Genomic DNA, 24,178 nt, shown 5'->3' on the forward strand with positions numbered 1-24,178 from the left:
TACTCCTCATTTATTTAGTTATATGGCTCTCTTAGGGCTATCATTGAAACCGTAGAGCCAAAAATTAATTATAACCCTTTAAGATAAAATGATTAGAAAAATAAAATTTTTGTACCGATTCAAACGAATTAAAAATTGAAACACTTAAATTTTGTAACCATAATTTCACTTAAAAAACAATGGACTAAAGAAACCAAAAACAAAAAAGTCCACTGGCAAATCACACCCCTACATTTTCCATGTTTTGGGGTAAATAATATACATAATTGTGCCTCGTCTTTAATCTATTTTTTAACCATTGATTAACTAACTTGCCTGCCTTTAATTTATCTTTAGTCTACTACTTTTAGCTTCTTATTGTTTCTCTTTTTGCCAATTTTTTATCGCCAATTTCATGGACCACTGAGAGTTAACTTTAACTTCACATGGTTCCTAGCGGCATATGATTGTCAGAGATCTTCTTACTTTGTTTGATGCCTCGTGCTTTGAATACTTTTAATCTTTGTAATCTGTTTTCAAAGATTAATAATTTTTTTTGCTGTTCAAAAAACAAAAAAAAACTTCACGTTTGCAGAGCCTAGCTAAAAACCACACATAATTTCTATAATGATATCCCCATAGACCTATACCAACGAAACAAAAAGAAAAAAAAAAGAAAAAAACAGACATAGTAATCAATTTTTAACGGGTCAATTTGTTCTCATTTTTCAACCCAAGTCCAAATATAGATGGATTTCAATTATTATGCCAAAATACCAAGCTAGTATCATCTACAAAAAGAACAAAAAATAATTTTAATGGCATCTACTTTATTAATCAAACGAATCGAAAAAAGAACGAAACAGAAGCAAATTAAAAATCGTAAAGTACTTTTTTTATTTTTTTGGGAAACAGAAAGATAAGAAGACTCTTATAAAAAATAAAATAAAACAAAAAGGCAATGTACTTTGTTTTGAAAAACAGAATCACAAAAGGTATATATGCTAACCATTTCCGTATTTTTACAAGAACTATGGCATGACGTGGCATGGTGGTTGGCTGTTACTGGGTTCGAAACCAGTGGCAATGGTTGCTAAGGGGATTTTTTGTGTTTTTAACTTTTGAAGTTTAGCAACGAAATTTTTTTCATTGCCAATTAGCCAAATAGGCGACGAAAAAATTCGTTTTTTTCGTCGCTAGGGTCTTCCCCATCAAACATTCGGTGTGACGAAAACTGGCGACTTTTTCGTCGATCGCCAATGACTCTTTTACCTCATACATGTTTTCTTGTAGCAGCTAAAGAGTGTCTTACCATTTCATTCGCACTGCCACCGCCATACTATGTCCAGCCAATTTTCCCAAAGCTTCCTACATCGCGCCTTTTACTTCAGAATGAAATTGAATCAATAAAATCTCTATAACCAATAATTATCTGTAGTATAGGCCCGTCAACCTTGTAAGCCCAATCCTTACTACCACCTTTCCCTCCCCATGGCCCTAAAGATATCCATCCTTCTTCACCACTAATCTTACCCTACACATTCACACAATCTATTACAACCCTCTTTTTCCAAAATGAAAAAGGAACATCTATTACAGCTTTCATTATATTGGCACATTTTATATATATTATATACATGTATGTATTTGAGAGAGAGAGAGAGAGAGAGAGAGAGAGAGAGAGAGAGAGAGAGAGAGAGAGAGAGAGAGAGAGTTGTTTACCATTGGAACACTTGGACTCCCTTGTTTCCTTTCCGGATAAATTCAATCGGGTAAAGAGTCTGAAGGGTTGGATACTGGTGGTGATGAGAGCGTTGTTGGTGGTCGTAGAGTTTAGATGATGGTCGGTGAAACTCTAGTTCGAAGAGATTTGAAGAAGGCCGCGATTTTAAAGAGTTGCCCGCAACAGAAGCGCAACACAAAATAAACACGAACACAAGAAAACACACAATATATATTACGTGGTTCGATCTCAATGCCTACTCCACAGAGGAGATATATAACAATTCACCAATATTGAATGAGATAAAAAAAATAAAAAATACCCCAACTCCAGCTCTCAAGCTCACTTGTATTCTCCCTCAAACTCACACAATTAAATGCCTTGTTTTGGATGATGTTTTGAAAAATTTTAAGTTTGATTTTTGGATAATGAGTGGAGAGATAAATTAAGATAATAATTAGAGATAAAAGTAATTAGTAAAGAGAGATAAAGAGTGAAATAAGAATAATGATTGAAAAGAAGAAAGAGAAATGAAAGTAATAATTAAAAATAGGGTTATTGAGTTGAAAATAATATCCAAACTAGACAGAATCTCTCTCACACTCACTATGCTCCCTGCCGTTTTTTCTCACCACGTGGTCGTGATTGGAAAACAAATCTGGTTGAAAATCGTCGGCGATGGTGGAGTTATTTCTGTGGCGGGGAGGGTTTTGGGGAGTGGATATTACGAAAGAGAGATGCAAAGGTTTTAGAATGTTTTTTTGAAGTACTAAAATTTGGGTTAAAAATAAGGTTGCCATCGGAGTGGATGATACGATGGCACAGGTCTCTTTGGCATCATCCACCTCTTTCGCTTCATCCACCCAATGGCTTTTGAACCATCGTGTATTTATTCTTCATCCAACCAAGTGGGGCTAGTTTAAGCTCCGTTTGTTTGGGTGTAAAATATTTTTCGATAAAATATTTTATCTATTTTCGGTGTTTGATTGTGTAAAAAATTATGAAAACATTTTACATATAAAACGTTTTCCATCAATTGGATAAAAATGACTTATTCTTAAATCTTCTGTAAGTTATTTTCCGAAATGAACCTGCTGCTTTCTATTGTAATTCTCACTGCCCAATTTTCTTGATCGTCAGTCCTAACTTGCGTTCAATTCCAATGTTATCATATCTCTCCATAGTTTAAGCGCTCTCTCTCTCTCTCTCTCTATCTATCTATATATATATATATATATATATATATATATATACACACACACACATACATGTACTATTTTGTTGATTTCTGAAAATATTTTCAAGTGCCAACTAAACACCGAAAAATAAAAGTTTGAAATTTATTTTTTGAAAAAACATTTTACATGGAAAACATTTTACATCAAAACAAATAGAGCCTCAGTTGGCCAAAATTTTTGCATCTCACTAGGAGATTAGTAGTTCAAGTTTCCCACCGACGTATGAGTGTTTTTTCCCTTGTATTTATTGTAGTTTTTTTACGAAAACATCCCTCAAACTATCACCCATTTTTCTACTTCATCACCAAATTACCAAAACCACTTATTTCATCCTCAAACTATCCATATCCCACCTATTTATTCCAATCCTTAACTCCATCAAAGATTTTGGACAAAAAAGACACCACATGCCAACCTAAGAACTTTTTGAAGGGCAAAAATAGAATTTCAGCTTTATTCCTATCAATCTGGCGCCAAACCAAATTGGGCTCCCTCCAATCTGGGTCTATATATATAGTCCTTGACAGAGAGAGAAAAAACGGAGTACAAAATTTGAGCCCTGCCCTTACCGAAATCCCCAGCTATGCCTTCCAAAATCTGAGCCCTTCCCTTCACAGCTGTGGCAAACTTTTAGGTATGATTCAACCATATTATCCAATCCATAGACCCAATAACAGTGGTGGGAGAATAAGGTGAACAAACGGTTAAAGGAGAAATTGAGATGTATTATGTGTAGATGGGTATGTTTGAAAAGGTTGACTAAACGGAACATAGTTGAAGGAAAATGTGGTCATTTGAGAATGGAGTTTGTGTGTATATGTATCTACACTTGCGTTATTGGAATATAAGTTATGGTTTTATAGCTTCGACAAGTACATCTTAGAGCAATTGTGAGTGATTCAAATCGTAGAGTAAAATTGCTTGTACTACACATTTTGTCAGTTCTTTTTATTCTGCATATAAACGTTTGGAGTATACTGTATTTGTTTGGAGTAAGAAAATGGGAAGAAATTTTTAAGTAGCATATGTATACAATCAGATTTAGAAAGAAAAGTCTTACGTACTGTAAAGTACTTGATTTTTTTATTTTTATTTTTGGAATTCATGTCACAGGTCAAACAGAAAACACTTTTTATGAGATCTACAAACTCTTATTATTAAATTGTTAACCATCAACTTATCTAAAAACTTAAACTATTAGAGAGGTAATTTTATTAGGAAAATTCTAAAATCAGCCCAATGGACTGACAATAGTGAGTGTGTGACGTGTATTAATGGGTATAAAAAATACATAAAAATATGTGTTTTTCTTGTCTTCTAGTGTGTTTATCGTCAGCCTAGTGGGCTGACAATAGCAAGACCAATTTTATTATTTATATTCTCAACATGCCCCCTCATCTGCTACCAGACTCTCCTCTATATGCGGACTAAACACGTGTAAATATTAATCATTAGGTAGACGGTGAGATTCGAATACATGGTCTATTACCTGCTCCGATACCATATTAAATTGTTAACTACCAACTCATCTAAAAGCTTAAGCTATTATAGAGAGAGTACTTTATTATTTATATTCCCAACACTTATATCATGAAATAATTTCTTTTTGAATTGTCAAGATGTATTAACCCTATCTCCGCGCGTGTGCTCACTCCCTCACGCTTTTGGGCAAAGGGTCCAAAGGAAAAGTAGATCCCGTTCCAGAATACCTTTTTAAAAAATAAGTACTTATTTCACATTTTTAAATTCAAAAATAATGTAAATAAAAAAAATTATTGTTTTTTGCACCGTATAAAAGATCTCAATAAGATCTATCAAACAAAATACATATTGCTAGAAAAATTATTTGTGTAGACACATTACTTTTGAGTTTGAAATTACTTTCTTAAAAATTAAGTACTTAAATGAGTTCCGAAACAGAGCCGTAGTTGAGTAGCCGGGGAAAGTCACCAAATCCAATAGTTCCATTTTCCTTCTTTTTCATCAGTCTGAAGTTAAGACAAACTAGGCACTACGGTGAGAAGAGAAGTGAAAAGACCCGATTCCATTCCGCTCTCAATAGGAGGAATTGTCTTTTGCCCGGTACTGCGACTGTTCGGGAGATAGAGATTTATGAATTCTCAACATAATTCCACCCTTGCAATTAGAATTTCTGTTCCGTAAATGAGTTGCCCCTCTCCCTATCTCTCTGAATACGTAGTGAAGAGCTTTCACATTACCGTCCAAACCAAAACAGGGAAAAAAAAAAAAAGAAAAGAAAAGAAAAGAAAAAAAAAGACAGAAAGCTGGCACTTATCATTTACGGAGTAAGATGTTTTTGTCAATCTCGTCCAAAACGAACGAAGTCTTGAAGTTCCAAAATTTATCCTATTCGCGGCCAAAACACTTTGGCCGCCCTACGATGTTGTAGTGCAAGGGCGCAGTACAGCATCCTCGGACGTGGAGGGGGTAATGGGGGAGTTGCACATGCCACCCTAGATCCAAAAATAATAGAGAAAAAAATGTAGGTCTACGCAAAAATGCTCCCTTAGCAAAGAAAAAATGTTCTCCCTCTCAGTCCAATTCAATAGAAAAATCATTATTTTCAAAAAAATTCTTTGAAGTTTAGTTTAGAATGACTCCAGACAATTTTCAGGATTGAAAAGAATATTGAGTTTCATTTGGATAAATCGTCAAACTATTTTCGTCAATATGACGGATGATTAAACTATGAAAATGTGTAAATTTTTGGTATTACAAATGGTTAATTTGGAACACTGTACTATTATTTTAAGTGATAAACATGTTCATATTTATATATAGAAGGCCGGACCCAGCCGGCCGAGACCCTAATCCCATCGCCTTTTTCTGAGATTAGTTCATTTATATTTACGATTGGTATTGCATGTACCTTGACTAAATATGCAAAGTTCCCACAAATATTCTTGTCGAATCTACGAAGTCCTCGGGATGTCTTCTTCAGCATACATTCAGTGAGGGTAACGAAGTGGCGGATAAACTCACTAGTATGGGTGTCAACCAAGAGAACAAGATAGTGTCGTATGTCAACTCGCTCGACGACATTATTCCGCTGTTGCGGGGCGTGGTTTTGAGTGTTTCTAGGTTGTTTTTCTATTTCCAGTCTACCAAAAAAAAAAAGTCACCGGCAGTTGGGAGGCCCAGGAAGCCATTGATTCGGGCCCCCATAATGCTCAAAAATAAAGGCCCAATTGTTAAGACCCCCTTATGTGTTAGGCCCAAAAAAAAAAAAAGTCTTCAAGCATGTAAATAAAGCCCAAGTCGGGCCTCCAAGAACCCAAAACAGCAAAGTTAGCGAACGACACAAATGAAATTTTGATTAAGGCTCCGTTTGTTTCGAAATAAAATATTTTACAATGTCACATGTTTTTTTAAAAGATAAACTTTAAACTTTTATTTTTCGGTGTTTGGTTGGCACATTAAAAAAAAATTCAAAATAATGACAGATTGCTGATTTAAAAATATTTTAAATAAATACTTCAAACGCAATATCTCCACGGTTTCCCCTCGAGGTTTTTGAATTTGGCCTAGCTCACATAGTTTCCTTCCTCTACCGTAGAGTTTCTTTAATTTCTTAAGTTTGTCAGGCATCAGCCAATCAGGTAGACTCGTCATAGGGAAACACTGAAGGTCTAACTACTCCATAATGAGTTCGTATTTCTATCTATACAAATTTTGTTAATAAATACAGAATTAGGGGGGATGGGTGCTCAGTTGGACCTGGCTACTACCTTCGGTCTTCATTCCAGTGTATATGACTTGCATATATAATCAGACTCAGAAAGAAAAGTCTTGCGTATGGGATATACTGTAAAGTAGTATTTGAAATTTTTTTTTTTTTTGGAATTCAAATCACAGCTCAAACAGAAAACACTTTTTATGAGATCTCCACAAACTCTTATATCACGAAATAGTAACTTTATGAACGGTCAAGAGATGTATTAACCCTATCCCGCACGTGTGCTCACTCCCTCGATGCTTTCGGGCGAAGGGTCCAAAGGACATGTCCTTGCGTAGCGGGGGTGATAAGTCACCAAATCCTATAGTTCCATTTTAATTCCTTCTTTTTCATCAGCGTGAAGTCAAGACGAACGGGGCACTACGGTGAGAAGTTAAAAGACCCGATCTCATTCCTACCTCAATAGGTGGAATTGTCTTTTGCCATAGGTACTGCGACTGTTCGGGACATAGAGATTTACTCCGTATGAATTGTCAATTTGTCAACATAATCCCATAAATGAGCTGCCGCGCCCTCTCCCTATCTCTCTGAACACGTAGTGAAGACCTTTCCCATTACCGTCCAAACCAAAACAGGAAAAAAAAAAAAAAATAGAGAAAAGAAAGGTTTTTCCCATGGTACTGTTCCTTGTGTTTAGAAGTTGATGTAGGTTGGCACTATCATTTACGGAGTAAGAAGCATTTTTCAATCTCATCCAAAACGAAGGTAGTCTTGAACGTACTCCCAAATTTTATCACGCGGCCAAAACAATTTTGCCGACATTGTAGTGCAGGGGGGTAGTACAGCTCCTCACTCGTTCAGTAGTTCAAGCGGAATCCAATACCTGTTTCTCTATTTTTTATCTATCACGCATAAAAGGCGGTCCAAGCATAGCGGTGAAGTTAACCCTAGTGTGGCCTAAAAGTTCTGGGTTTGATGCTCGAAAAATAGTCTCTCTAGCTAGTCTAATTATAGAGTAAGTTCGCGTCATCAACTCTTTCCTAGATGCGCGCCTCACATGCATGCGGAAGATTTGGGTACGCTCCTTTTATAGATTACCCACATGGCCTATGGTCCCAAGTGTTTCCCTTAGCCAACTAGACTTTATTGTAAATAAAAATGAAAGAACTAGAAGAAGAACCTCATATTATTAGTATGTCAATAGGAAGGGGATCAGTCTTTGGTGGTGTTCCAACTAACCTTCTTTTTTTAAAAGTATTTTTTTTAAATTTTTAAATTTAAATATAATGAAAATAAAAAATAATTTTTTGATTTTTTTTTGCACCGTATAAAAGATCTCAATGAAATCTATCAAACAAGATCCATATTGATAAAAAAATTATTTGCGTAAACATATAATTTTTGAACTTAAAATTACATTTTTTTTTTCAAAACAATTTTTTTTGAAAGTTGGAACACCGCCTTTGTCAAACTGTGTTAGCTTCTTATGGAAAACCCCAATAAATTCATGAACGTCAGTTTGACTTTGCAGAACAAAGATCTTTTTGGTTTTTAATATCTTTCTTAACCACCAAGTTCATAATGTTATTTACACTGCTGTGGAGGGATTGTGACACGTGTCAGCGTAATAGCGCGCGCAGAGAGAGAGAGGATCCGGGCCAGTGCTTGATATTAAGATCAGGGAAAAACCAATTACTATAACATCATTTTTTTTTTTTTTTGTGTAGGACTCAGGCCCCGTTCCGGAACGATAAATAAGTACTTATTTTTTAAGAAGGCAATTTCAAGCTCAAAAATTATGTGCTTACGCAAATAATTTTTCTATCACTATATATCTTGTTTGATAGATCTCATTGAGATTTTTAATACCGTGCAAAAAAAATTGAAAAATTATTTTTCATTTATATTATTTTTGAGTTTGAAAATGTGAAATAAATACTTATTTTTTAAGAAGGTGTTCTGGAACGGGGCCTCAGTATCTCTGTGACTAAATGCTGATGTCAGCAAAACACATGAGTAACAAAATGGGGTACATTTATCCCGGTTCGGCTAAATAAGCCACTTTGGCTTATTTTTTGTCCTTATTCAATTTTTTTTCGTATTTGTTAGTTTCTCGTCAATTTTTTGGGAATTTATTGCATCATCATGACGAGAGGAATTTAAAAAGTAAAAAATTTTGATCGAAATCTAATTTTTTTTGAATAAAGACAAAAATAATCCAATAAGCCAATTTTTCCCTCTTTATTCAAAAGAAATTGGATTTCGATCATAATTTTTTACTTGCCAAAGTGACTTATTTATAGCCGGACGGTATTATTCTCTTTAAATCTCTTCCAATTGATGGGATCAACACAAGGCTCGATTTAGTGTAGTTTAGTGTGGTTTGATTTGGTTTGGTTTAAAGCTCTTTAATAGTACTCTTAAGTTAATTAAAAAGTTTACAAATGGAAACAATAGAAAAATGAAGTAAGCCCTTGTTTATTGTTATGAGATACTCCTAACACCATCGCAAACAAACCCTCCAAATTTTACGGCTTTTCTATGTGCAAGGAAGATTTGCGAGGAACCACATAAGGAAAAATACATTTGGGTTCATTTCGGATCCTATAAAAATCTAGAAAAATATCCATAAATTTTTGAATATTATTTTATGAGGTCCTGTAAAAAATCAGCTCCAATAGACATCGATAAGTATTACTTTTAGATACGTATGGGCGAACTTTGTGGAACCCAAAATGGACCAAAACGAGTTTTTTCTTGGCGTGGTTCCCTGCAAATCTTTCTTGCGATTAGGATTTTCTATTTGTGATCCGGAAAGTCCTCCATTATAAAAAATTAAAAATATAGGAGTGCCTGTTTTTAGTACTCTTCGATGATCAGATGTACGCAATTTCATTCCCCTTAAAATAGTCCATGTATCTTCTAGAAAGATCGTATGTTCAAATCATTGACAAACATCATAAACAAAAAAAATAAATAAATTATATTTAACGGTATCAAGTCGTGCTTGAAGGTGGGAGAAAAACTCTAGATGTCTCGACAATTGACTAATTCAAATAAATACGTATTTTTTGAATTATAAATTATATATTGTGAGAGAATGATTTGTTTCGTAAAGCAAAAAATAAATACTTAAAAAATAAAAATCTTAACGGAACCTAAGCAGAAAGGTAAGTTTTGAACCAAATAAAACCTAATCGAGCGAGAAGAATCCAACCCGATGCCTCTCACCAAATCAATCTCTCTCTCTCTCTCTCTCTCTCTCTCTCTCACCGCATCAAAACTTGTTTTGTACTACTAGAAATAATAGGGAAATGATACACCCACCGAAGCAACCCACACCGCACGTCGCCGGGCCCACTCCGGCCACCAGACGGCCAATCCGAACCGTCCAAAAATTTAAAAAAAAAAACCGAGTGGGCCTATGTGAGAATCAACGGCATCCGACGTGTGTAAGTGCTCGATCAAAACTTTCATTTTTAACGACTCGGATCATCTGATTTTTGAAAGTTCGGATCGAGCACCTATACACGTCGGATGCTGTTGATTCTCGCATAAGCCCACTCGGTTTTTTTTTTTAGAATTTTTGGACGGTTCGGATTGGCCGTCCGGTGTCCGGAGTGGGCCCGGCGACGTGCGGTGGGTGGTGCGGTGGGAGTTGCTTCGGTGGGTGTATCGTTTCCCGAAATAATATTCGTAAGAGGAAACAGAGGCCATACATATCTACAGTTCTAGATGTTTTAAATTAAATAATTTTTTCCATCTCAGGTCACTTAAAATATAGGAGTAGAAATCAAGAAAACATACAAATCAAACCTTTTCTACAGTTCTAGATGTTCACAATAATGGGGCTTATAAAAAAAATTACACACGTGCACCGCGTGGATTTATAAATAACTCTAATTAATTCAAAATTAAAGGTCAAAAAGTTCTTAAGAAGTGAATAAAAGTAAGTAACAAATACTACTTCTCCACTAACAACGCGCAAACGTGTAGTCAACCCGTCCCATTGGTCATTTTTCTCTTGGTTGGGTAATTCAGGGTGGTTTCTCTTTTGTTTATAACTTATTAATTTAGCCCCATTCATGTAAATTTATAAGTTTGAAATTTATTTTAATATTTTTTATTTTAAATAATTTTTTGTTTAGCTTTTTTTTTCATGATTTTTGAAATTAGTCGTTCATCTCTGCGTGACGAATGAAGAGTATAAAAATGTGAATTAATGTTGAAAAAATTCAAATTATACGACATTTTAGACAAATAAGACAACTTTTTAATTTGAATAATTAATTGATCAATGAGATCGACAATTATGTGCCCCCAACACGCGGATTGCCTAGGGGTGTACTATAGCACTCCGATCTCATTAATACTGTTTCTAGACTTTTTCCTTTTATGTGTCCGTCATGCATTAGACCAACGAGTATTAAAATTTGTCCACACAACTTTTTTTTTTTGGATAAACCAATTAAACCACCACTATGCATTCCCATTCAAAAGTAGCCCACCACCAAATTTTCCTACTTTTCTCCTCTCATCCGCGTTTACCCACCACCCATATTTAAACCCCCACCGGCCCACGTACCCCCCACCAAATTCATACCACTCACGGTTTCACGAACCAAAACCCATTCGCATGAGAGAGAGAGAGAGAGAGAGAGAGAGAGAGAGAGAGAGAAGAACGGTTCCAGAGAGAGAGAAAATGCAGGCGAGCTTAGAGGAATCGAAACTAACCTCATCTCCGAGCTTGACTCCTGAATTTTCCGAACAGTTTAACTGCAAAATGAAACTCCTCGACTTGGAAAACCCATCGAGGTTTATTGAAGAAGAAGAAGAAGACGACGACGAAGAAGAAGAAGAATTCACGTTTGCGTGTGTAGGCGCGGAGGAGTCTACGGTTTCGGCCGAAGACGCGTTCCACGACGGTCAGATCAAGCCGGTTTTCCCATTGTTCGACCAGAGCCTTTTACTCGATCGCGATTCGGCGCCGGGGAGGGAAGATTTGCCCCGTCGACCTCCGGTGAAGAAGGTATTCATCGAAGCAGAGGATTCTCCTTCTCCGACAGCGGCAGAAGAGAAAATCGATGGATTAGAGGGAGAAAATGCAGCCGAAATGTACTGCGCGTGGTCCGGAAAAGCCGTCGAAGCATCGCCGGAGATCTGCAAGAAGAGCAACTCGACCGGATTCTCGAAGATCTGGAGGTTTCGCGAACTGGCGAATAGGAGCAACAGCGACGGCAGAGACGCGTTTGTTTTCCTAAACAACAACAACGAGAGCAAAACGACGTCGCCTTCGAAGACAGAGGAGAAAAGAGAGGGCGAGGTTAAGCCGGCGTCTGTTTCCTCGAACAACAACGAGAGCAAAACGACGACGCGTCCGAAGAGCGAGGAGAAGTGCGAGGTTAATAAAGCAAACAGCGATGACGGGAGAGGGAGAGGGAAAGCGAAATCGAACGGGAAGAAGAAGAAAGAAACGCCGCCGTTGTCGGCTCACGAGTTGCATTACGTGAGGAACAGGGCGTTGAGGGAGGGGGATCGACGGCGGTCGTATTTGCCGTACAGGCCTGAGCTCGTTGGGTTCTTCACCAACGTTAATGGCGGGTTAAGCAGAAACGTACACCCATTTTAAGCACGAATTTTTTCCTCTCTGGTTTTTTTTTTTTTGGGAATAATTTCATTCAATTTTTTGGAATGTTTCTTGTGTATGCTTTGTATATGAAACTATGGAAGTTGGGAAATAGGTTAACAGAGTTGGTTGGTTGATTTATTTGTACATGTAAAAGGTATACGAGAGTGCCTCAATAACATCTCTAATATTCAATATTTCAATGATTAAAAATTGATCTTGGAACTAAAATATCAGAAAATCTAACTGCACAGCATATGTGCACAGATCATGGTGTGGGGCTCACTCCGAATTTCACACAAATGATCCAAATCATTCATTAAATCTAAAATGTTTTTTTTGAGAGCTCGCACAGCGAAAGGGCGAAACGTTTTTGTCTTTATTCAAATAAGGTGCAAGATCTAACGAGGGAAAAAAAAAAAGAACATTTATTAAGGAACAGTCCTAAAAGCATCTCCTATCCACCCTCGACAACTCCAAATTTTCCTCCATCCCTCCATTTTGGAGAAAAACATCAATCCTACCCACCCTCTATATTTTCTCTATTTTGGAGGATTGAGTTTCATCCTTCATATATAGAGTATGGAAAAAAGTTTTGAGGATCCTCCAAAATTATTTTTTGAATATAAAATGCAAAAAGTATTAAATTTTGAGTGAGCGAGAATAATGATGGGAGGAAGAGCGAGAAAGTATTTGAAATAGAGCGTGAATATAAAGATATATAAGGCCCCGTTTGATAACAGTGATAGATGTGTGGGATTCGTAAAGAGATAAGATTAGAATTAGAATTGATAATGAGAAGGGATTAGTAATGAGTATGTTTGTTTGAGATGAGATTTGATGATGGGATTATTAATATTTTATTTGAGATGAGATTAGATAATAGGATTGGATTGGATTGATAGAAGGAATTAGTAATGAGAATGTGTTGGAGGTTGGGTTGGGATTGGTAATACCATCCCCCGGGGTATTCATAATACCCTCTAAAGCCCACCTTACTAGTCCCAAGGGACTAATAGTCCTAATCTATTTTGGATTACCAAATAAAGAATTGGTAGTCCCTTGGGATTGGTCTACAATCCCAAGGTCTAATAAGTTTATCAAACGGGGCCTAAAGGGTTGTGATTAGAGTTTATATGGATAGTAAAATCCTCTAAAATGAAAAAATAGAAGATGTTTGATTAGAGATGCTCTAAATGAAATACTGAACTATTATTTGGGGATAGAGGGGAGTATATATATTATGAGAAATGATCTATTTACTAAGAAGGCCTATCATTGTGACAATATATTGTTGGCTCCTTAATTATTGGTTATATATCTTTTATTATTTTCTAGAAATACAAAAGGATTAGAGAAATGATTTTCAGACTCCCGTTTTTTTATAAATGCACTCCACATGAAAAAATTACACATAAAAATTTTACTAAAGAACAAAAAATAGAGTACATTTATCAAAAAAAAAATGTGAAAATCACTGCCCTAGGATTAATCTAAGATAAACGTTTCCCTATTTGATACGATTCCATCTCTTCTCTATTCATATTGAACTTTTACCAACTTTTAGTATAGCTTTTCGACTTTAAAGCCAAACTTAAATGTTAAAAAAGTCAATTAAAAAGGCATAATGAAACTCAGATTCAAACAGGGTGCAAGATCCAACTAGAACGAAAAAAGGTGGTCTATTTGGAATTTCAACGGTGCTATGCCTACCCTTCATTTTCACCGCTTCCCCAATTTTACCGTTCGTCTCAGCAATTAATTGTTCGAATTTAAAAAAAATTCTTCCAAGGAAGAGTTTAACTCTTCCCTAGTTACATGCAGAGAAGAGTTTTTTAAAATTCAAATCGTTCAAAACACTTTTAAACGGTGAGATTAAGTGCGATGGGAAGAGACGTGAAAAGGAGCGGTAGGGGCGTAGACTTTTCTTTGGAATTTACTCAACCATTTCATTGCGTGAACATCCATACCAAATCTCACGGACCTTTACTTTTTGCAGTGTTCATATTTGGATAATTTCAGTGATTTCAGCCCAAGCATATAGTAGTTGGTCTTCATCGACTTTTAGCCATTATGTACACACGCATGAATTGGGATCCCCTCGGATGATCTCCACGTGTGATCTTTAGGTGCCTGGACGAGAACACGCACGCCTCGACAGATTCGGCAAAATGAATACCATCGTTTTGAACTAGCGGGAGACCAAATTAAAGTCAAAGTAAAGCTTTATAAGGACTAATCTCATAAGAATTGATAGAACCTAAGAGGTTTCGAACCTCAACCCTTCCAAAAGAGCAAACATCTAAGTCTATGTCTTGACGATCAAGCCAACTCGACGGGGTTAAGGTGTTATCCACTTTAATTTGATATTGTTATTACTATGTTCTTAGACATTGCTTTTTATATGTTTGGTTTGGTATTTGAAAAGTTTTTTGAAAAATAGTAGGGATAATAAGTAGAGAGAGAAATGTTGGAAGTAGGGAGAATCTAGGGGGAATTTTTTGAAAAATGCTTTTTGAAAAGGGAAGAGAACACAGCATCTCGATCAAAAAATTTATTCACGCAACAAATTTAGTGAATCAGCTTAGCAAAAAATTTAGTGAATCTTACATAATTTTAGCAACTCAATAAATCTTTGTCTATAGAGTTATAAAAATATATATATACTGCAGAAGGATGAATAACGACCATTTCAATTCAAACGGTCTATTTGTCGCAAGAAAACATAATTCGACAAGCCACTTGGTGTGATATTCGATTAAGCTAGGTGTGGTTGGCACCCATAAAACGAACTTCTAATTATCAAAATCGGAATGTGATAGGTGTTTATACGAGAAGATCAAAACTAAAAAAAAAAGCACTACTATATTTACATCTTCTCATAATGACCAGGTTCACTTCGGAGGGCTAACTAAAGCACCATGCTTGTTCAACTATAAGCACTAACACGCTCCACCATGTCCATATACAAAGCAGCATTTCTGCACTTCAGCCGCTACATCAATGCAAATCGCGTATCTCTAACCCGGGATTAAGATTAGCGTAGACGTTGGAGCAGTGCTCGTATATGGGACTCCAATCGGGGGTTCTCTATGAGCGTGGTATCCTGTCTCTTGGCACTCCTTCAGTATGTTCATCCCACCTGACCTGGGTCAGATAGCCTGAATATACCATAGTTCCTGAGATAACATCAATCATCTACTGTTAAACTTCTGAAGCTGAAATCAGATGTTCGTTGGGCACGGACGAACCTCGACTGGCCAGCATTGATGGAAAATTGACACAAGAAAAACTTCTCCCATCGCATGATTAGCCAATGGAGGATTAAAGATCAGGTCACGGATTCAAGTCAAATTGACCTTCCCTCTCATCTCAAGGTGAGGCAGAGGAACACAATCAGATGTTTGTTGTTCAGTATCTCGACTACTCAAGAAGACTAGTTGCTCCTCCGCCCCGGAGTGGATTCTAGGGGAAGGGTGGAGCTAGCCTGACTTTTCATTAAGAAGGTGTTCGTTCCTGCAGGGACGGGATAAGCTACAAGGGAAAAATGAACGGGAGCATAGCGAACACAATGGGCATTCGAACAAGGCATACGACCCCATATGATGAAAAACATAGATGGGAGTAAAAGTATATCTATCTTTTTACACTCTTAATGAAAATACGAAAAACATGGATAACTATAAATGTTTAGACGTAATTTCGTACACAATTTGAAATTAGTGCGTAGTCATGGTTTAGCCCATCTTTCAGTTAAATTTCGTAAATAAAAAACATGTTCGCCATCCTTGCGATAAAATCTTGGGGTTGTCCCTTCATTCAACCATTTTTAACCACTTCCAAAGCATCATTTATAGCCTTTGGCCAACACATTAAACTTGGAATATGAAAGATAATGACTTTAATAAGCTGTAATAACAAATACCAGCAATTTTAATCTTACAACAATCTCCACACCACAGACTAAAAAAAGCAGAATATAATAATAATTACAGACACGTTGGACATCAAAGTCTATGAGCATATCAACGTTGGAACGCACACAAACCGATATTAACACGAATATTCATAAGAGGCTTAAGAGCAATACTACTGACCGTGTCGTTCCATGACAAAAATAAATTTATAAAAATTTGGAGTTAACTACTACTTCGTAGAATAGTGGTTAAGACCGAGTGTCGATCCTCAGGACAGTATGGCTAAGTTACGCTAAATTCGATTAACTTCTAGATTAATTCGAACAGAAAAAGTTGATTGGTTGATTTGTTTTGAAGAGCTAATTAAACTAAAGAACAATTTAATTAAAAGATTTAGAAACGATGAGGAAAATATCTAGGGTTTCGAATCCACCCCGACCGTGTAACAACAATATGCATAGGTTAAGTTTATTTATTCGAATCAAAAGGGATTATCGTTAGGACTTGCAAATCCTAACAATAATCGTCAAGAAAATAATTGGGTTATTAAAAGGCATAGACTATCCCATAGCACGGACCGTCTCTCAGTAGCACGGTTCGGCCACCTAACGGCACGATCCGTCTTACGAGCATAATCTATCTCAGAACTCCAACCACAATCAATGAAAACCATTGCAAAACTAGGTATTTGAAATCTAGAATACAAATACTCAATCGATAGAACGAATTAAAATCAATTCATTCAATTGAAACGAAAAGGATTCTGAGTTTTACAATCGATCCAAAAAACAAACCAAAACTCATGCATAAAAGAGGTTACTTGGCGCGAAGTTTCATCTTCTCCCTAGACAAGAGGTTTAGCCGGCCATGGGAATGGGAACCGTAGATGTATGGATTGATGAAATCATGGTCGGAATGCTAGAAAATTCACTGATCCGGTCGAGAACCCTACGTCCAAGAACTGCCGCAGCCCCTGTGCAAGAAGTCACGCCTGATTACGTCGAGGAATAATTTCCGCCTGATCAGTAGCATTATATTTTATAGTGTAGGGTTTTAAGCCATGAATTACATTAAGGCCTTTAGACTTTGGGTAATTATAGATTAATCATGCAACTTTTAGACAATCTACATTATGACCCCAAGCTTCTTTTAGTCTTCTTACTACTCAACCCAATTTGCACGTTTTCGCACCCATCAGTCTTTGAGGCCTGCAAACACCATAAAATACTAAAACGCGTCAAGTAACAAGGTAAACGGATAAACAAGGCGTAAATTAGAGGGAGTAAATGGGTGTTTTTCAGCACCTATCACACCCCCCAACTTACACTTTGCTAGTCCTCGAGCAAAGAAAATAAAATGCAACTACAGAAAACAAATAAAATGGATAGTTCTTTTAAACCCCCGGGTGGCCCTGGTAGGACGAGTGAAGTCTTGTGAGGATTTTCAGCAGTGAACACCCACAAAACACCGTGAATCCTCTTACACAAAACCCGCAACCTGCAAGTAACTCATCAATCCCTCAAGCCAAGGCACAAAGTCATTGCACAAGTATATTAAGCAACACCAGTTCAAAATGCTATCAAGACATGCATATAAACCATGGCACCTAATTTAGTGTGTGTGAACACCTGGACTTAGTCACCGATGAAATGCCACTCAAAGTTCTCTCCGGGCCGAGCTTCAACTTCAATTCTCACTGTGTCATTCACTCACAAATAAAATCGCTCGAAACAAGGTGCATTATGAACTCAAGTGTGCGGTTTGGAAGTTATGTAATTGAAAGCAAAACACTTCGCACACTATGACACGAAAAGAACGCTTTATATAGTGGACACATGGTCTCATGAACAGAACACTAAGCGTTTGAACTCACTCTCACATCCATCAATCCACTTTCCATCACCCCTAGGATCAAATAGGACTTCATTTACGGTTGTAGCATCAAGTAAATGGTCATGTTTCATGGCTAGGATAAATGAAATTTAAGTGTTCGAGAAAAGGCAAGTATTTCAAGACAACAACGGAGCAAGTATGCAATATGTGCCCCTTAACATTAAATCAATTCTACCTTATCTCTCCTTCTAACCTTTCAACATTTTTTAACCATAAACCACGATTCCTTCTTTTCAAATATATTGGTGCCCCTTTCTTCTTTTGTTTTCTTCTTTTTCTTTTTTCTTTTGTTGTGTTTCTTTTTACTTTTTTTAGGGACGCCACCAATTCAACCACAAAATTTCACAATCTACCCAAAAATTTCACCTTCATATTTTTGCCTTTCTCCAAACATAATATAGAAGGTGGAGCTAACCAAGAAAAGGCTAAGTACAAAAGGCTCAAAGTGGCTTGCAATGGATAAATGTGAAAACAAAGGAACGAACCAGCCCAAGCATCAAGAAAATGCCTAAAATCCTCTCCCAGGGGTGTAACATCCATGTGGCAAACCAAAACCAAGAGATATTATCATGCATTCAAGTTCTAACTCTCAGCAATCAAGAATAATGAGACCATCAACAAGTATATTTTTTTCGTTGAAAACTAAGAAGTTACGTGATACCGCTCCAATAAAAGATAAGGCTCAAAAGCTCACTAAGGCATAAGTCTCCACTAATCTAGCCATCAAGAACATTCAAACGACACTCACAAGCAAACTAAGTCCAAATAGACGTGAAGTGCAAAGATGCAAATGCCATAGCTACATGCATTAACAAGATAGCATAGAGAACTAACAGTCCACAAAATACCCAAACAATGCCAACATGCTTCAACTCAAGCAACCAACAAGTATCTCGCAAATTCCAAGTTCTACGCAAGAAAGATCCGACTATTTTTGAACTTTTCAAAATTTTCAATTTTTTTAAGGATTTTAAGGACTCTAAACATAAACAAGCACCAAAGAGTTCACTCCCCGGCAACGGCGCCAAAATTTGACCGTGTCGTTCCATGTCAAAAATAAATTTATAAAAACTTGGAGTTAACTACTACTCCGTAGAATAGTGGTTAAGACCGAGTGTCGATCCTCAGGACAGTATGGCTAAGTTACGCTAAATTCGATTAACTTCTAGATTAATTCGAACAGAAAAAGTTGATTGGTTGATTTGTTTTGAAGAGCTAATTAAACTAAAGAACAATTTAATTAAAAGATTTAGAAACAATGGAGGAAAATATCTAGGGTTTCGAATCCACCCCGACCGCGTAACAACAATATGCATAGGTTAAGTTTATTTATTCGAATCAAAAGGGATTATCGTTAGGACTTGCAAATCCTAACAATAATCGTCAAGAAAATAATTGGGTTATTAAAAGGCATAGACTATCCCATAGCACGGACCGTCTCTCAGTAGCACGGTTCGGCCACCTAACGGCACAATCCGTCTTACGAGCATAATCTATCTCAGAACTCCAACCACAATCAATGAAAACCATTGCAAAACTAGGTATTTGAAATCTAGAATACAAATACTCAATCGATAGAACGAATTAAAATCAATTCATTCAATTGAAACGAAAAGGATTCTGAGTTTTACAATCGATCCAAAAAACAAACCAAAGCTCATGCATAAAAGAGGTTACTTGGCGCGAAGTTTCATCTTCTCCCTAGACAAGGGGTTTAGCCGGCCATGGGAATGGGAACCGTAGATGTATGGATTGATGAAATCATGGTCGGAATGCTAGAAAATTCACTGATCCGGTCGAGAACCCTACGTCCAAGAACTGCCGCAGCCCCCGTGCAAGAAGTCACGCCTGATTACGTCGAGGAATAATTTCCGCCTGATCAGTAGCATTATATTTTATAGTGTAGGGTTTTAAGCTATGAATTACATTAAGGCCTTTAGACTTTGGGTAATTATAGATTAATCATGCAACTTTTAGACAATCTACATTATGACCCCAAGCTTCTTTTAGTCTTCTTACTACTCAACCCAATTTGCACGTTTTCGCACCCATCAGTCTTTGAGGCCTGCAAACACCATAAAATACTAAAACGCGTCAAGTAACAAGGTAAACGGATAAACAAGGCGTAAATTAGAGGGAGTAAATGGGTGCTTTTCAGCACCTATCAACTACCAATACAACTTCGAAACACAACCGTGTTAAGAGTCGTTCGATGCATATGAATCCACTTGCATTGAACGGCTCCGGACGCACTTGTATCCAGAGTTTTATTTTAAAGTTGTGTTTGTACATAGAACGTTTTGATCTTCAAAGATACTCCATGTCTCTTATTGCATATATATATATAGGAGCCATTCCTACCGAAGAAACCAGTCGCCCTCCCACCAGTCACTGTTGAAGAATCTGACTATTCACTTTGGGGGGTGCTACAAGTATACCAATTGCTGTAAGGTAGGTTCCAACATGTCCATGGAATCCGGCAAAGACTCCACCTTCTATTGGAATTGACACAGAAGAAGTATCCGTTCTCGAACCAAAGGGCCCATATTTCCTCAGATTTGTATTAAAACAGAGGGATACGATTGTCTCTTCTCCACGAAATTCTTCGTATGTTATGCTTATAGACAAGAGTTGTTCTTCTGAACTGTCGATGCAAAACTGAACAAGTGCAAGTATAAATTAGGACTGTGTTTGGAACGCATAAGAAATAAAAAATAAAATAAAATAAAAGCTATGGAAACAAACGAAAGTAGACGATCTGTGTCTGAAACTGTCCGATGTGTTTAAGATCCACGTTCATCGGACGGGATTCAGATACAACTTTGTCCAGATCTATGAGTAAGCTAAGTAGGGTCAAGGTCACACCGTTACAGTCATATAGCCACCGGAACCACCAATTTTCACAGAGCGTCCAATGCCATCAGAGCTTTTACTTTTGAACAAAATTGAATTGATAACTTGTCCATAACGAACACTTATTTGCAATGTAGGCCCATTGGCCTTGTAAGCCCAATATGCACCCTCATTCCCTCCCTGTATCCCTAGAGATATCAATCCTTCTTCACTGCTAATATTGCCCTGCACATTCACAAAATCTATTACAACCATTGTTGGTGCATTTTAGATATCATCTACAATTGGACTCTCTTGGTGCCTGTTTGAAGAAATTCAATCGCGTAAAGAGTCTTAAAAGCACTTGGGTGATGATAGACACGTAAATGTTCATATAAACATTTTCTAAGTTAAGTGGAGTATAATGCTTGGTTTTTGTGTTGTTGGTATTTGGAGGGTTTAACATGTGAATGGACTACTTACCAAATAAAAAACATGTGAATGGGCTTTTTTCTTAAGGCTTAGGTGCAAAGTTGATACGGAATCTATGTTTGCCGAATTGTAAACGATGCTTTAAAGTGCAGTAAATCGAACTTTTTTTTGATGGCCAAAGTAGCATTTTATTAGGGAAAGAGGGAAAGGTTTCAAACCAAAAGTTGGAACGACAGCAGAGGGACGAACAACACCCGATGGCCAAAAGTGCCCAAATAAAAACAATAAATAGCACTAATCAAATAAGAATGATTAAGGCTTTGTTTGGAACTAATGGCAAGTGATGGAAAGTGGGGAAAAGAAAATGAGAGGGAAATGAGGGGAAAATGGGAGGAAAATTTCACTATTCACAAAATTTGAATTCTTTATTTTCTCTCATCTTTCTCTCTAATCCAAACAATTTGAGGGAAAAATTTTAACTTTCCTTTCTTTTCTCTCACTTTTCCTAAGTTCCAAACAAAGCCTGAGAGTATCAACAGTGGTATAATCAAAACCAAAAAATTGCTAAGGTTAGCAACATTTGCTCAAAAAAGAGTTCGCATTAGGCCATCCACAGTGGTATAATCAAAAAATGATAATCAAAAGTTGACACATCGGCTTTTGATTATTCACTTAAGAGATTGCTAAGCTTAACAATATTGAGTTTCACAATAGTCACTTCTAGCCCATAACCAAAATAAGAATCCATTACAATTTCACTCTCTCTCCTCCTTTGTTTTCTGTCATTCACTTCTCTTCATTTACGTTTTTTTTTTTGACAAAAATATATCGATTCCCTCTCTTAATTTTGGTGAAAAATCGGTGACTTTCTTCTCTTCTATTATGAATTTTTTTGGGGGGAAAAAATAGAAATGGGAAAGAATAGTGAAATACCTTAATTCGGCGATGATGGGTTGAATTATAAATGATCGAGAAATATGAGCTTCACTTTTTAAGGAAAAGAAAGTGAAATAGTTTATGGGTGAAGTGAGAAGAAGATATAGAGTAGACGAATAAGAGAAAAAAAAAATTCAATTGAAACACGCGTGTATACAAATTTTGGAACTAGTTAACTTATGTGGTGTGGAGTCCACAAATTTTGATTATTGAAAAATGTTGCTAGTTTTGGTTATCCAAAACCCAAAATTTGATTATTTCTAACGATGTTGCTAAGTTTGATTATACTATTGTGAGTCATCTTTTGCACCAACATTGTTAACTTTAAAAACAATTGGCTTTTGATTATACCACTGTGGATGGCCTTAGAATAATCAAACTTAGCAACATTTTAGCAACTCATCAAATTTTAGCCATTGATCGAATAATCAAAACTAGCAACATTTTACCAATAACAAAACTTAGTTGTCCTCATATTTCTCAATCAAGTACACTATCATTACACAAAAATCTCATCTCTTCCATTTTCAACATGTTTCTAAAAAAAATACTTTTAAAAACAGATTTAATTTTTTTGCAAAAAATATTTTTTTCAAATCTGTTTTTTGTTTTTGCGAAAACTGTTTTTTTGTATTTCAAAACATTTTTTTTATTAAAACTTTTTTTTACAAAAACTGTACTTTTTAGAGAAAAAAAAACTTTTTTTAAAATTTTTTTCTTAACTTTTTCCCAAAAACAGTTTTTTTTTTTAAATCAAAGTTTTCAAAAAACTATTTTCTCTTTTCCTAATAACTTGTTTTCATTAGTTTGGAAACTATTTTAAAAAAATTGTTTTCTGTGTCACAATTTTTAGATATTTATATAAGTTGAAAATGTGATGTGGCAAGTTTTGGTTATTCAATTTTGATTATACCATTATGAACCTCTACATTGCTAACCTTAATAATAGATAACTAAAAAATAATGTAACAACTTTTGATTATTCTACTACGGATGCTCTAATAATATGAAAAGTTTCTAAGGGACAAATGCAGAGTCAAATAAGAATGAGTTGTCCTTGGTTTCATGTTTGGTTACACGTGGCTTAGAAATGGAAGAAGTTTGTTGGTTGTCAGGAGTTTGGGTTCAATTCGAATTGCAATAGGCTTTAAGCCTTGTGAAAATTTGTGTGCACTCAGAATTCCAAGCCAATTAAGACTATCAGGGTTTTGGTGAGGATTCGTACTGTTTATCTCGGCAATTAATATTTCAAATTTTATCTAAGTAAAAAGAAAATTATTACTCTACGGAAATCAATTTCGGCCTTGTCTATAAAAAGATCACATATCACTACGTCAAGGAATTAAAGTCATGGATTTTAATTTGGACGTGGGAAGACAGACATCGGAGGCCACAAGGGGACCACAAGGAAAATAGCTCGTTGATGCTAATGGCCAGTTAAACGTCTTTCTAAGGCGTAGATGAAGCCCGAACTCCATGTAACATTATCTTTTATGCTTTGATTTAAATTTTTATTATTGGAATCATGGTTGCATAGCTTCCAAGGATTTACTTATAATATTGATTCTTCTCAACAATTCTCTAATTAATTTAGAAATTAATTGGAGCTTCCGTAACTTAGTCTTATAATCCCATGTGAAGTACTGGTACTCGGAATATTAATTGCCAATAATCTTTTGAGTAGTAGTAATTATTCTGTTTTAAATTATATTTTTGCTATGGTAACGACACCACCAGCGAGAATTGAGTAATACTCGCAATCGATTAAAACTAAGTTTAATTTTAATGCTCGTCGAAGCTAAACTTCGAATCCATTCAAATTTAACAAAGCAGTTAATTGTGCATATTAAAACTGAAAAAGTTGTATGAAAACCGAACTTTCACAACGTAATATAAAACCATGCA

The 24,178-nt window shown here is 36.1% G+C and overlaps 2 protein-coding genes and 1 long non-coding RNA gene across 3 annotated transcripts in view; 1 reads left to right on the forward strand and 2 right to left on the reverse strand.

Moving 5' to 3' along the window:
* The window catches only part of LOC131310257 (uncharacterized), a 235,973-nt gene that overhangs the window by 161,904 nt on the left and 49,891 nt on the right, over positions 1-24,178 (reverse strand). The window contains exons 9-10 of the mRNA XM_058337177.1: positions 20,939-21,151; positions 20,566-20,731 (exon numbers count right to left, since the gene is read on the reverse strand). Of these exons, the coding sequence (XP_058193160.1) occupies positions 20,566-20,731; positions 20,939-21,151 (379 nt within the window). The remainder of the gene's footprint in view (positions 1-20,565; positions 20,732-20,938; positions 21,152-24,178) is intronic.
* On the reverse strand, positions 358-2,561 carry LOC131310276 (uncharacterized). The gene is made up of 2 exons (XR_009195165.1): positions 1,702-2,561; positions 358-1,513 (listed from the first exon to the last, which is right to left on the reverse strand). It is a non-coding gene; the product is annotated as an uncharacterized LOC131310276 (long non-coding RNA).
* Positions 11,233-12,492, forward strand: LOC131310263 (uncharacterized). Its single transcript, XM_058337183.1, has one exon. It carries the CDS (start codon positions 11,274-11,276, stop codon positions 12,264-12,266), a length of 993 nt encoding a protein of 330 aa, XP_058193166.1. The 5' UTR covers positions 11,233-11,273; the 3' UTR covers positions 12,267-12,492.

The sequence above is a fragment of the Rhododendron vialii genome, chromosome 12a (assembly GCF_030253575.1).
Source record: "Rhododendron vialii isolate Sample 1 chromosome 12a, ASM3025357v1".
Taxonomy (NCBI): Eukaryota; Viridiplantae; Streptophyta; class Magnoliopsida; order Ericales; family Ericaceae; genus Rhododendron; species Rhododendron vialii.